The sequence below is a fragment of the Diplotaxodon limnothrissa genome, linkage group LG10 (genome assembly GCF_057381915.1).
Source record: "Diplotaxodon limnothrissa isolate DT_005_m linkage group LG10, D_limnothrissa_male_GT1.1, whole genome shotgun sequence".
Lineage (NCBI taxonomy): Eukaryota > Metazoa > Chordata > Actinopteri > Cichliformes > Cichlidae > Diplotaxodon > Diplotaxodon limnothrissa.
In genome coordinates, this window is record NC_140605.1 from 19853072 (window position 1) to 19865744 (window position 12673).

Here is a 12673-nt window from a genome sequence, read left to right on the forward strand (position 1 = left end):
AGGGGGGGAGAAAAAAAAATCTCCTGGATCACCTGTTGAGAGAAGAATAGAAAACAAGCAAAAAAACAAAAAAAACAAAGCAACATACTAAACACAACACCATCGCATTAATCTAGCTAAGTGTAAACAGCAGTAAATACTAAATATTCAATGTTGTTTGTGCAGCACGCAGGACAGATGTGCTTCGAAGTAGCAGCCAAGAAAGGTGTAATTTAAGTCTACGAGCAGTGAACACCCGTGTGCATACCTGTGTGGATCAGCGCGCTTGTATTCCAAAGGTTTCTCCATGTAACGATCTGCTAGGGAGTGTGGGGGGGGGGGGGCACAGCCCCGTCCTCCAGGGTATGAAGCAGGTATTATTATCATATTCTTGTCATATTTCATAATTCTCACTGTCACATTTCATATTATATCTGATTTATTATTACATCACACACTGCTACACTGATCATACTGCTTCACTGCTTATATTACTCTGGTTATTCTGTTCACATTACTCTGGTCACTCTGTTTACATTACACTATATTACTCTGGTCACTCATTCAATTACTCTGTTAAATTACACCACTTACATTACTTTGGTCATTTTGTTTATTCTACTTGCATTGCTCTGTTAATAGATTGCTGTGGTAATATGGCACAAAGCACTTTAACATTCCATTTGCACAATGTACATTTCTAGTTTTTTAATTAAAAAATTCTGGGTGTTTTAAAAATTTAAATTTACTTATTGTTTATAATGTTTGCACAGTCAAGGAGCAGTTCAGGACACATTTCACTGTGGGTTGTACTTGTATGACAATGCATGTGACAAATGAAGAATCTTGGAATATTGGTAATGCTTCACATTATATCTGTTTTACATTACACATGACATCTCGCTGCAGGAAGGAGCGCTTTCGCAGATCATCCCAACAGCAGTTAGACTCTATAACTCCTCAATCACAATGTCATAAGTCACTGGACATTGTGGAGATCCACAGTCACCATTTCATGCATAATGCACCTACTATGTGTATGGGCGTGTGTGTGTGTATATATATGTGTGTATATATATATGTGTGTGTATATATATATATATATATATATATATATATATATATATGTGTGTGTATGTATTTTGTATTACTTTTCCCTGGAACATTCTCTCACAGTCTGCTCTCTAAAACCTAAAAGAGGAATTATGGATTTGATCCACTGGTCCCTAAATGCAATTGACACCCCTTTCTCAACGAGAAGTTTGGGCTTGGGTGAGCCTGAGTGCTGAAGATATCTACCTATTCTGAACCATGGTAACAGGGTTCTGGCTGATCGGAGCTGGCTTGGCCCTGACTTATGGAAGAATTAAGAAAGCGGAACCGGCTGTTCAACCCCCCACAAGGGTGCCCGCTGGGATTGAAACGATGAAACTCAGAATAAGATCTCTGAGTGCAGACTGGATTACATCTTGGAGGGCGCGCTCGGAATAACATCTCTGAGCGCAAATTGGATTACATCTTGGGGAAGCTCACTGTGGTCATGAGTTTTCAGAATCGGCTCTTTGAGCACAATAATGACAACATCACAGAGCGCAAGTTTGATAACAAATTTGAATTTGAATTTGGGAAGCTCACGGCTCTCCAACGGGAGATTGAGAGACCAGTGTTGGACTGTTAGAACTGCTTTGAAATTCATATGAGCTGTTCGCACTAAAGTAAAAAAGCACCATCACTTCATGCGGATACCCTTTCGGCACCAGCTGCGGTTGCAAGGCTGGAACTGAAAACCCCCCCCACTGATAACGACTGTGTTTAGACTGTTCCTGTCACGGCCGAGGCTGCCTGAAAAGAGAAAGGACTCAAATGCTGGACGCCGAACAGCACGTAACTAGTTTTAGAGACAACGTTTATTTTCTTAGTAAGTGTTCATAAACAGGAAACTGGAATGTGCGTTTAACAAGTGCAAAATGCCACAACTAAACCAAAGGGGTTTTAAGCAGCCTGGGCTAAGTAAGTAATCTGGTGTTGGTCAGTAGAAACAGCAGTTCCAGGGATTGGGCTGGAGGGAGAGTCAAACTGGGTCCGGGGTTAGGGTCAGAGCCACTGTAATTAGAGTACAGATGTTCAGGTATGGTTCAGGAGGAATATGGGCAAGCAGTTCGTTCTGAATTTTCCTTCGCACTGCGTACTTGCCGCGGGTGGTCTGTAGTGGCGTGGAGGGGTGAGTGATCCGAAATTCCTGGCGTTGAGGCAGGGAGGCAGGCAGGTGAGTCGGGTGAACAGCTCGTGGGACTGTCAGGTGGTCCAGCGTCCGGATTGGAGCTCTTCGGCGGAGATTTGTGTCTGGCAACTTGGTGCGTGGCTGTGAGAGAAACACACAATGAGTCAAGGTAGTTTGCAAAGTGTGTGCGACATCACAGTGGTGGCCTGCACTAACTAGGGTTAGCTGAGAATCTGGCGAAGATAGGTTGAGTGCACTGGCCTTATGAGTCCCTGGCTTAATTACCCACAGGTGTGAGCAATCAGCAGAACACTGAGGCCCCTCCCAGGGGTGGAGATGCCGATTCGGAGGGAGACACCCTGGCACATACCCGGACCATGACAGTTCCTTTCTGTTCCATGTAAGGCCACCTGGGTTGGCTGGAAGACTATTTACTTAGCCTAGCAGGGCGAAGGACTCTGTCTCAGCTGAACTCTGGACATGCACACACATACATATACACTGATATGCACACACTCATCCCCCCTCCCTTTCCAAACGCCTTCGATGCTTGTTCTCTCATGGGAACAGGGCGGGTCTAAGCCTGCGCTGGAATGATAGCGCTGGGCAGGATGGCTGCTGTGTTTGCTTCGGATTACTCCTCACCCCCCACCCTACCCTGTGGCTTGTCACGTGTTCCATAATGTTGTGCTGGGGACATTTATGTGCTTTTTTGTGCAGAGGAGTTTTTTTTGTTTCCTGTTCTCATGCTGTCCTCCCAGGAGCCCAGCATGAGTAGAGGTCTCTTTTTTTCCTCTTGTACTTTCCCATTGTTTCTGGTGTGCGACATGGTCTTATCGGCTGGAGTTAAAAAGCAGAGTGGCTTTGGGGACAAAGGTGGCTCTCCTCCTCTCAGTCCTGCAGGAAATGCAGGACTGAAATGCGGGGTGAAGAATGTGAGAGAGGTCGTTTATGATTTTGTCTCCCTGTCTTGTGCAAGAGTTCTGACAGGCAGGCCAATGATTTTAGAGCACACTGATGCTGCAGTCTGTTCCTGTTCTGAAGGCTGAGGCAGTGGAACCAGCAGGTGATGGAGAAGGTCATGATACTTTCCAGGAAGGCATAGTAAAAAGTCAACATGATGGGTGTGCTGACTTCAAAGGAGTTGAGTTTCCTAAGGAGGTATAGCCGTTGGTGGCACCTCCTGAGAATCTCCTCTGTGTTAGCAGAGAATTTAAGGAGGTTGTCAAAGATGGTTCCCAGGTATTTGTACTCCTCAACTACCTCCACTGACTTCCCGTGGTGGCGGTGACTGAAGCAAATTCAAGTTTGTAGAGTGGTGTGACAGCTTCAAACTCCTGAAGAGCAGGCCTGTGGCGTTGTGAGGGGCCTGACAGCAGTGACAGGAGAACTGTGTTGTCAGCATATTTCACCGGGTGACACTTGGGCTGTGTGGATCTGCAGTCAACGGTGTAGAGGACGTAGAGCAGAGGGGAGAGCACACAGCCCTGGGGGGAGCCAGTGGACGTTGTTGACGGGAAAGAGAGTTGTTGACCCGAACTTTCTGAGTCCTGTTTGTCAAAAAGGCCAATATCCACAGGGTTAGCAGATCATCCAGATGAAATCGGGAGGAAAGTTTAGTGGCCAGGATATGAGGCTCCAGACTGTTGAACGCTGATGAGAAATCAGCAAACAGAAATCTGGCGGAGGAGTCAAGGAGTTCCAGATGTTTGTGGATGGAGTTCAAGATGAAGATTTTTGCATCATCAACACCTCTGTGTGCACAGTAAGCAAACTGGAGTGGGTCCATCAGGGGGTCAGTTGCTCTTATGATGCGCTGTTTTATGATCTTCTCCATGGCCTTCATCACCTGTGAGGTGAGGGCCACAGGATGAAGATCCATCAGAGACTTTGGGTTGTTTCTTTTGGGGATGGGGATGACTGTGGAGTGTTTCCACAGCTGGTGGACGATGTGACTGTCAATTGATTGTTGAAATAGAGTCTGGAATAGGGCTGCCACGATTAGTCGACTAGTCACGATTATGTCGACTATCAAAATCGTCGACGACTGATTTAATAGTCGCCGCGTCATTTGAAGCTTTGTAAGATCCCAAAAGACACACGAATAAGTAGTAGGATTTAAGTGTGTAATAACGGACTGAAACAGAAGATGGCAGCACTGCATGTACAAGGATACCAGCTGCCGATAAACCCCGAAGAAGAAGACAAAGCTGTGTCCCAGAATTCATAGCGCAGCCCTGCTCAGTTTCCAACAATAGCAGCAGCTAGTTTTAATATTACTCTTTCATCATTCTTTCTGGGTCACAAAATAAACGTTTAACATATTTTCAGGCGAGAATGTAGATGTGTAAACCTCAAATATCTGCTCAGTTTATCAAGACTTGATAGCTTGATAGCTAGCCCGGGTTCAAGGCTCACTAGAGCCGGTGGGAGCATCCGACTCCCGGGAAATCGTTTTCAAACCCCCCGCCGTCTTTCGCTACTCAGGTTAAACATGATATATAAGTCGCTTAGATAACTTTAAAATGTTATTGTTTGGCTTTTCTCAGTACTTTATTTGTTTCTGAGTAAATCGGTTTGGCTGAGATTAAAGTTATAGTTTTTACACAGCTGAATAAACCTCAAGCAGACAACTGATTATCAGAAGTGTGAGATGCTCGAGAATATACTCCGGTGTCCTGTTATATTTTAGATAGCAAGTTTATTAAACTTCACCGAAACAATCTGCAAATTTCTATTAAAATTTAATAAACTATCATCTTGTCTTTATTTTTAGTTAGAACATACCTTAAACACTTCAAGCTGTAAGATAATGATTGTTATATAAGAGCAGATGCATGCTGGTGCAATAAGCTGTACGCTGTACATCCAGTGGATGCATGATCTGATTAGTCGACTAATCGCAAAAATAATCGTTGACTAGTCGACTATCAAAATAATCATTTGTGGCAGCCCTAGTCTGGAACACACTTCCTAGTTGCCCTGCACAGTGCCTCAGAACTCGACTGCTGATGTTGTCAAGGTCCTCTTCCTGGTCCTCCTGAGGGCTCTCACCACGTCCTCAGTGTTGAAGGTGAATGTAGAGCTGCCAGGTTTGAGTGAGGATCTGGACCCCTCAAGCTGGGTGATATTGAATGGTATACACTGGGTGATATGTATGTATACACTTTTCTCAGACAGGCATGAACATTTTCACACTTTTCTCTCCTGTTTAAACACTCTCAAAGTTTAAACCTTCATAGAAAGATAAGTCCAGTATTATAAAATACTGCACGGTGGCACGGTGGTTAGCACTGTTGCCGCACAGCAAGAAGGTCCTGAGTTCAATTCCACCATCAGGCCAGGGTCTTTCTGTGTGGAGTTTGCATGTTCTCCACGTGTTTGCGTGGGTTCCCTCCGGGTACTCTGGCTTCCTCCCACCGTCCAAAGACATGCAGCTTGTGGGGATAGGTTAATTGGATAATCCAAATTGCCACTAGGTGTGAATGTGCAGGTGAATGTGAGTGCGAATGGTTGTCCCTGTGTGTTGGCCCAGGCTGGCGACCTGTCCAGGGTGTACCTGGCCTCTCGCCCTATGATAGCTGGGATAGGCTCCAGCGACCCTGAAAGGGATAAGTGGAAGCGAATGGATGGATGGATTATAAAATGAATCCAAAGGCACCCGCGGTTGCCTTTGATGGTGCAAAACGTTTCATCGACATTGGTGTTTGTTGGGGAGAAAACTTACAGACATACTGTACAGCACTTCAGAGTCACACTGCGAGTGATCGAACATTTATGTAAAGTTGACAAGCTGAATGCATTCTGTACTGTACAGGAGACATGGCATGAGATTGACAATGGTCTGCAGCCAATCAGGACGCAGAACGCAATGCACTGTAAAAAAAAAAAGCATGCACAAAAAAAATCAACGAAACAGCGAGGCCGCGAAGGGTGAACTGCGTTATAGAGATTGAAAATGTGACGTCATTTCCGGGGTAAAACCGCAAAGGATTGTAGGTACGAGTGGCAAGCGGTACAAGCGCACGCAGGCTTTTACAAAAAAATAGTCACACAGCGATAAAAAGGAACACAAAGAATTCCAGTATGTTGTTTTGCAATGGTTATTTTTTATTTTTGCATTGTTGATTTGTTTTTCACCGAAGCAGCTAATAAAGCATAATGGAATACAACTTTGCATCTTTTTTTGTAAGATTCTATAATAGAATGAAACAATAATGCCAGTTATAAATAAAGACAATACATTGAATGAATTACAAAACACTAATTTTATTTCTATTAGATCTGAAAATGTTGTGTAATACTACAACCTGAAACGATAAATAGATTGCGTTGGCCTGTACAGGAGATAAAGGAAAAAATGTAACAACAGCTGTGAAATGGAATAGTCCAAATCACCAAAGTAACCTGGACCTGGGCTTGTTGCAGGGGTTTGAAGTTACTAAACATTTTGTGAGTGTATGCACTCGCACTTAGGACCATATAATAATAAATATGTGCGTGATGAAAGTTGGGCAGCATGCTAACGTCCTTACTCCACTCTGTATGCTCGTATGGGTCTGACCCTTTCACTCCTTTGATTGTTTTTCCTCATACTTTTTTTTTTCCTTTTCGTCAAGTCTGTCTTTGTACGGACCTGCCGTGTTCACCGTTGTTTTGTGCATAACTGTTTTTGGGGCAAATAAAATGCAAGTAGGGATTAAAACCACAGAATTAATGATTACCAGTGCTGGAAATGCTAGTGCTTGATGCAGTGTTTTGATTTTGCTGCCACTCGTACCCACAATGCAATGCGTGAAAGTCACGTCTCTATAGCGAGGGACCACTGTAATGCCAGTATCCTGGGGTTTTCTCCAGCTGATGAGAGGGTTGCTTCCCTGCACCTTGAGGTCAGAATGGCTTCTCAATGACATTTGTGTCTGTACACCAAAAACAGTTCAGAGTACCCAGTCTTATTGGAGTTGCTGGGTGGGTTGCATGAGTGCTTGGGAGGAACATCATGGTCAATCTGAACCAGAGTTGTGTTCTGTTATTGGTCATCTGTGCTAACCACAGCTTGACCCATTACTAACCACTATGTTTGAGCATACGAGTAGTTCTAAATTCAAATGGCACTGACTGCATGTCTTTGAACTGTGGGAGGAAACCAGAGAGAACCCACGCAAACACGGGGAGAACATGCAAACTCCAGAAAGACCACAGCCTGATGGTGGAATTGAACTCAGGACCTTCTTGCTGTGCGGAAACAGTGCTAGCCACCATGCCGCCCCGTCAGGCCTTTCATAATCTTTAATAATCACATCCCTGGTCTGGAGGGGAAGGGAACGACTTACACTAGGGGTGAGGTCTAGAGATGGCACGATACCACTTTTGTATGTCCGAAAAATACATTTGGATATCTGCCGATACCGATATGAATTCGATATTGTCTAATTCATAATCAATAAAATTGTTTGTTTAATGTCTTGCTACATTTTGTATAAGTTCGTAGTAAAATTTTAATAAACACTAAAGCTATTCTGTTATACTTGTGTGCAAAAATATAACTGCACCCAAGATATTTTGCAGTTCAACAATACTGATCTTTTTATATATAAACTACTTCTGAAACTTTGGAGGTTTTAGCTCTTTATACAGTAAAGTTACAAGAGGATAAAAATAATTATCAGGCAAAATGTCCTTTGTTTGTTAATATATTCCTGTCCCATACCACGTGAGAACAATAAACATATAATTTTCTGATGTAAGCCTCAAACTGAACGGTAATGTAGCGACAATCATTTTTCACAAATTTTTTTACAAAACTAAAATATTACTACTTCCATGTCTAATTGTCTGTAATGGAGGCGGAGTAAACTGGCCTGCTTACAGCTGACACAAGGGAAAAGAGCACTGCTATAAGTATCAGAGCACAAAGTTGCTCTGCTTATATTTGTAGCTAGCCTTCACAAACTAGAGGCAGCCTACACAAACGAGTACAGAGAATTATAGAAGATTAACAGAAGCTCTTTACATGGCGTTGATTAACTCAGCTGCTGTGAACAACATCACCTTTGTGCGACCTGCATATTTTATAATAAGTGGTTTTATTGGCATACCTAATATTAGATATTATTTTGTCTTTCTGTGTTTTATTTACATTCTTGCAGTGGTGGGAAACACATTAGTGATGATTGTAATAACATTGGATCACATGTTGAGAAGTCCTAAATATATTGCTGTTTTTAACCTTGCATTTACAGACCTGTTAAGTAGCTCTTCTTTGGTTCCAAAGGTTGTTGACATTTTTCTGTTTAACCATTATTATATTTCCTACAATGACTGCTTGACTTTCATGTTTTTCTGCTTTACTTTCATTTCAATGCAAGGTTTTAATCTGGTTGTATTGTCCTTTGACAGAGTCATGGCTATCATGTACCCGCTGCACTATCAAATGAGAGTGAGCCACAGGCTCATTTTATCTTTGATCACTTTTTTCTGGCTTTTTGCCACAATTCTTGTACTCATTGCAGCTGGCCTTCTCACAAGACTTTCTTTTTGTAAGTCTGTTGTTATTCAGAGCTATTTCTGTGATCATGGTCCTATGTATCGTCTTGGCTGCAATGATGTTACCCCCAATCGTGCATTTGCTGATTTGGCACCAGTTATAATTCTTGGGTTTCCACTGGCATTTATCGTGGGAAGTTACTGCTGTATTGGCTATTCTTTGTCAAAAATTTCTACATTTAGGGAAAGAGTGAAAGCTGTCAAAACCTGCACAGGTCACCTTTCATTAGTGGCAATTTATTTCCTTCCATTTACATTTGTGTATATCTTTGGGAGTGTAATACATCCAAATGCTAGAATCATAAGCCTTTCTATGAGCACTGTATTGCCTCCCATGTTAAACCCGATTATCTATGTTCTTCAGACACAGGAGATCAAAGAGTCATTAAAGAAGTTGCTGAAAACTCGAGTTACATCCAAAATTGCCACAAAATATTAAAAAAGGATTTAGACTTGAATGTCTGCAGTGCCCTCTGCCATCTGATGTAAAAGATTTAGTCTTTCTGTGACCAAAGAGATTCTGCTCCTCTGTATTTTTCAGGACTAAGATGTAGACATTATTTTAACTTTAGTCAGTTTTAGTAGCAGCAATCTTCTTTTTTCTTTGAATTTGTTGTTTCAGTACCTGCGTGTGTCACTGTTATGGTACTATTATAGAATCTAAATGACCATAGAATTGAAATTACAAGTTAATATAATTGAAAAAAAATATTCAACAGTAAAAATATAAGTGAAGTAATACCAGAGTAATTTCTCTTGCATGACCATAGTAAAATGAAATTGTAATAGCTGCTTTCCATTATAATCATTTATTTTTTTAGAGTCGTACAATACCACGTGTCACATACTAAAAAAATGTGAAAAATACGAAAAATATATCGATTCTCACATTAAAATATCAATGTTTTAGTAATTTAGATTAAATTTGTAGTTTATCATTAACACAGTGGAAAGAAACTATAACATTTGGATTGTCTACATTAAAAGGAAATACTTCCTCTTCCACCTTTCAGTCATGTGCGAAATACGGCTGTATAAATGTCTCGCAGCCCCTTGACTCACAGCAATGGCTGAGCGTAATTGGAGTCATGTTTGGACGTATTTTACCTCCACAAACAGCTGAGACGTGGTTTGCGATTCATGTGGCAAAAAAGTGCTCCAAGAGTGAGGTGTTGTGGCCATACTAGGGAGACATTCAAAAGGGCTGTTGGGCCGGGGGGGGGGGGGGGGGGGAGGGTAAATACATTTTACGGGGTTTATCTATCGGATAAAATACGTTAAATGTCACCGTTATTATTGGCCGGCCGGTAAACAGCGGTGGTGTCCAAATTAAGAGGCTGCTTCCACCTGAGGACCCGGCCTTCGCGGTCTAAAGAAAGCCGGGTAGTACGGCACGAGCTCCCTCGGTGGAGTGAAACTCTGCTGTCTGCTCCTTGCTATCTAAAATATAACCGGGCCCTGACTTAAACTCTCGACCATCTCAAACTTCTGTTTAATCATTTTCTGTTTGACGTTTATTCAGCTGTGTGAAAGCCCCGGAGGAACCCACCCGAGGGATTAATAAAGTTAAATTTAATTGAATCTAATCTAATAACTTTAATCTCAGCCAAACCGATTTACTCATGAACAAATAAAACACTGAAAAAGCCAAACAATAACATTTTTAAGTTATCAAAGTGACTTATATATCATGTTTAACCCGAGTAGCGAAAGATCGCGGGGGTTTGAAGATGATGTGTCGGTCGCCTCAGATATTTGAAGTTTACACAGCTACATTCTCACCTGAAAATATGTTAAAAAAAATTTGCGACTGTTGAGACAACGCCGGTGTCTGCAATTCTTTTGGTCCTGGTAGAGATCACGCTGAGATGTTTCCATGTTTTACACAATCCTTTTATTACCCATTATTCTTACAGATCCATCTGGAGATCAGCACAGTCCTATGCTAAAGGCTGATCTAAAGAACTCCACACAACAGTTACAGTTATAACCTCTGGTCTCCTCCCCCCTACAGTAAACACCCCCACAATGCAAATACACTAGTACAGTGGCCAAGGGTGCTGACACCCTGACCCCCATCTCCTTTTAAGGTAGTGTCCGTTTGCCCTTTGTCTGCCCCTCACCCTCAGTAACTCTTGCTTCCTGGCCTGGGGGTGGGGATTGATTGTCCTCCTGCCCTGCACCCCAGTTCTTTGTTCCCATTCCAGGCCTTCTTACACCCATTAACGGCCATATTGTAATATTACAATCCCAAACTACACTCAACAAAAATATAAACGCAACACCTTTGTTACTGCTCCCATTCCCCATGGGATGGACGTAGAGACCTAAAATTCATTCCAGATACACAATATAACCATCCCTCCCAAACAGTGGTCACAAATCAGTCCAAATGTGTGGTAGTGGGCACATCTGCTATATTGAGATAATCCATCCCACCTCACAGGTGTGCCACATCAGGATGCTGATCTGACATCATGAGTAGTGCACAGGTGTACCTCAGACTGCCCACAACAAAAGGCCACCCTGGAATGTGCAGTTTTTTGCGCTATTGGGGGTCTGGGGACCCAGAACCGGTCAGTATCTGGTGTGACCACCATTTGCCTCATGCAGTGCAACACATCGTCGCATGGAGTCTATCAGATTGTCAATTGTGGCCTGTGGAATGTTGGTCCACTCCACTTCAATGGCTGTGCGAGGTTGTTGGATATTCGTGGGAACTGGTACACGCTGTCGTATACGCCGGTCAAGCACATCCCGAACATGCTCAATGGGTGACATGTCCGGTGAGTATGCTGGCCATGCAAGAACTGGGACATTCTCAGCTGCCATCTGCCCTGAACAATGTGAACCATGATTCATCCGTGAAGCGCACACCTCTCCAACGTGCCAGACGCCATCGAATGTGAGCATTTGCCCACACAAGTCTGTTACGGCGACGAGCTGGAGTCAGGTCAAGACCCCGATGAGGACGACGGGCATGCAGTTGAGCGTCCCTGAGACGGTTTCTGACAGTTTGTGCAGAAATTGTTTGGTTGTGCAAACCAATTGTTCCAGCAGCTGTCTGGGTGGCTGGTCTCAGACGATCTTGGAGGTGAACCTGCTGGATGTGGAGGTCCTGGGCTGGTGTGGTTACACGAGGTCTGCGGTTGTGAGGCCGGTTGGATGTGCTGCCATATTCTCTGAAACGCCTGTGGAGACGGCTTATGGTTGAGAAATGAACATTCAATGCACGGGCGACAGATCTGGTTGACATTCCTGCTGTCAGCATGCCAATTGCACGCTCCCTCATTGCTTGTGGCATCTGTGGCATTTTGCTGTGAGACAAAACTGCACATTCCAGGGTGGCCTTTTGTTGTGGGCAGTCTGAGGTACACCTGTGCACTACTCATGATGTCAGATCAGCATCCTGATGTGGCACACCTGTGAGGTGGGATGGATTATCTCAATATAGCAGATGTGCCCACTACCACACATTTGGACTGATTTGTGACCACTGTTTGGGAGGGATGGTTATATTGTGTATCTGGAATGAATTTTAGGTCTCTACGTCCATCCCATGGGGAATGGGAGCAGTAACAAAGGTGTTGCGTTTATATTTTTGTTGAGTGTATGTCTGTGAAGGTTCTCAGTCATCCAGGTCATCGTAGTCAAAGGAGCTTGCAAAGAAAAGCGTCTGGACTTCTTTAAGTTGCTTGAAGACGTTTCACCTCTCATCCGAGAAGCTTCTTCAGTTCTAAGGTCAAATGGTGGGGAGTCCCAGATTTAAACCTAGAGGGACAAAAGGACCCCCTGATGATCCTCTAATCGCCTGAGCCAAGGTGTGAAACTGGGTGTGGGTCCCAATCAGCCAGAGTTTCGGGTGAGCTCATTGTGAAACCTGGCCCCACCTTATCATGCAAATTCCTGAGGTCAGATGGCCCAGGA

The 12673-nt window shown here is 43.4% G+C and overlaps 1 protein-coding gene and 1 pseudogene across 1 annotated transcript; one reads left to right on the plus strand and one right to left on the minus strand.

The window, feature by feature from the left end:
* Window positions 1-3033: 3033 nt before the first annotated feature.
* Window positions 3034-7113, minus strand: LOC146624310 (uncharacterized; annotated as a pseudogene).
* Window positions 7114-8213: 1100 nt separating this feature from the next.
* LOC146624311 (olfactory receptor 1500-like) lies at window positions 8214-9185 on the plus strand. Its single transcript, XM_085363425.1, has one exon. It carries the CDS (start codon window positions 8214-8216, stop codon window positions 9183-9185), a length of 972 nt encoding a protein of 323 aa, XP_085219551.1.
* Window positions 9186-12673: the final 3488 nt, after the last annotated feature.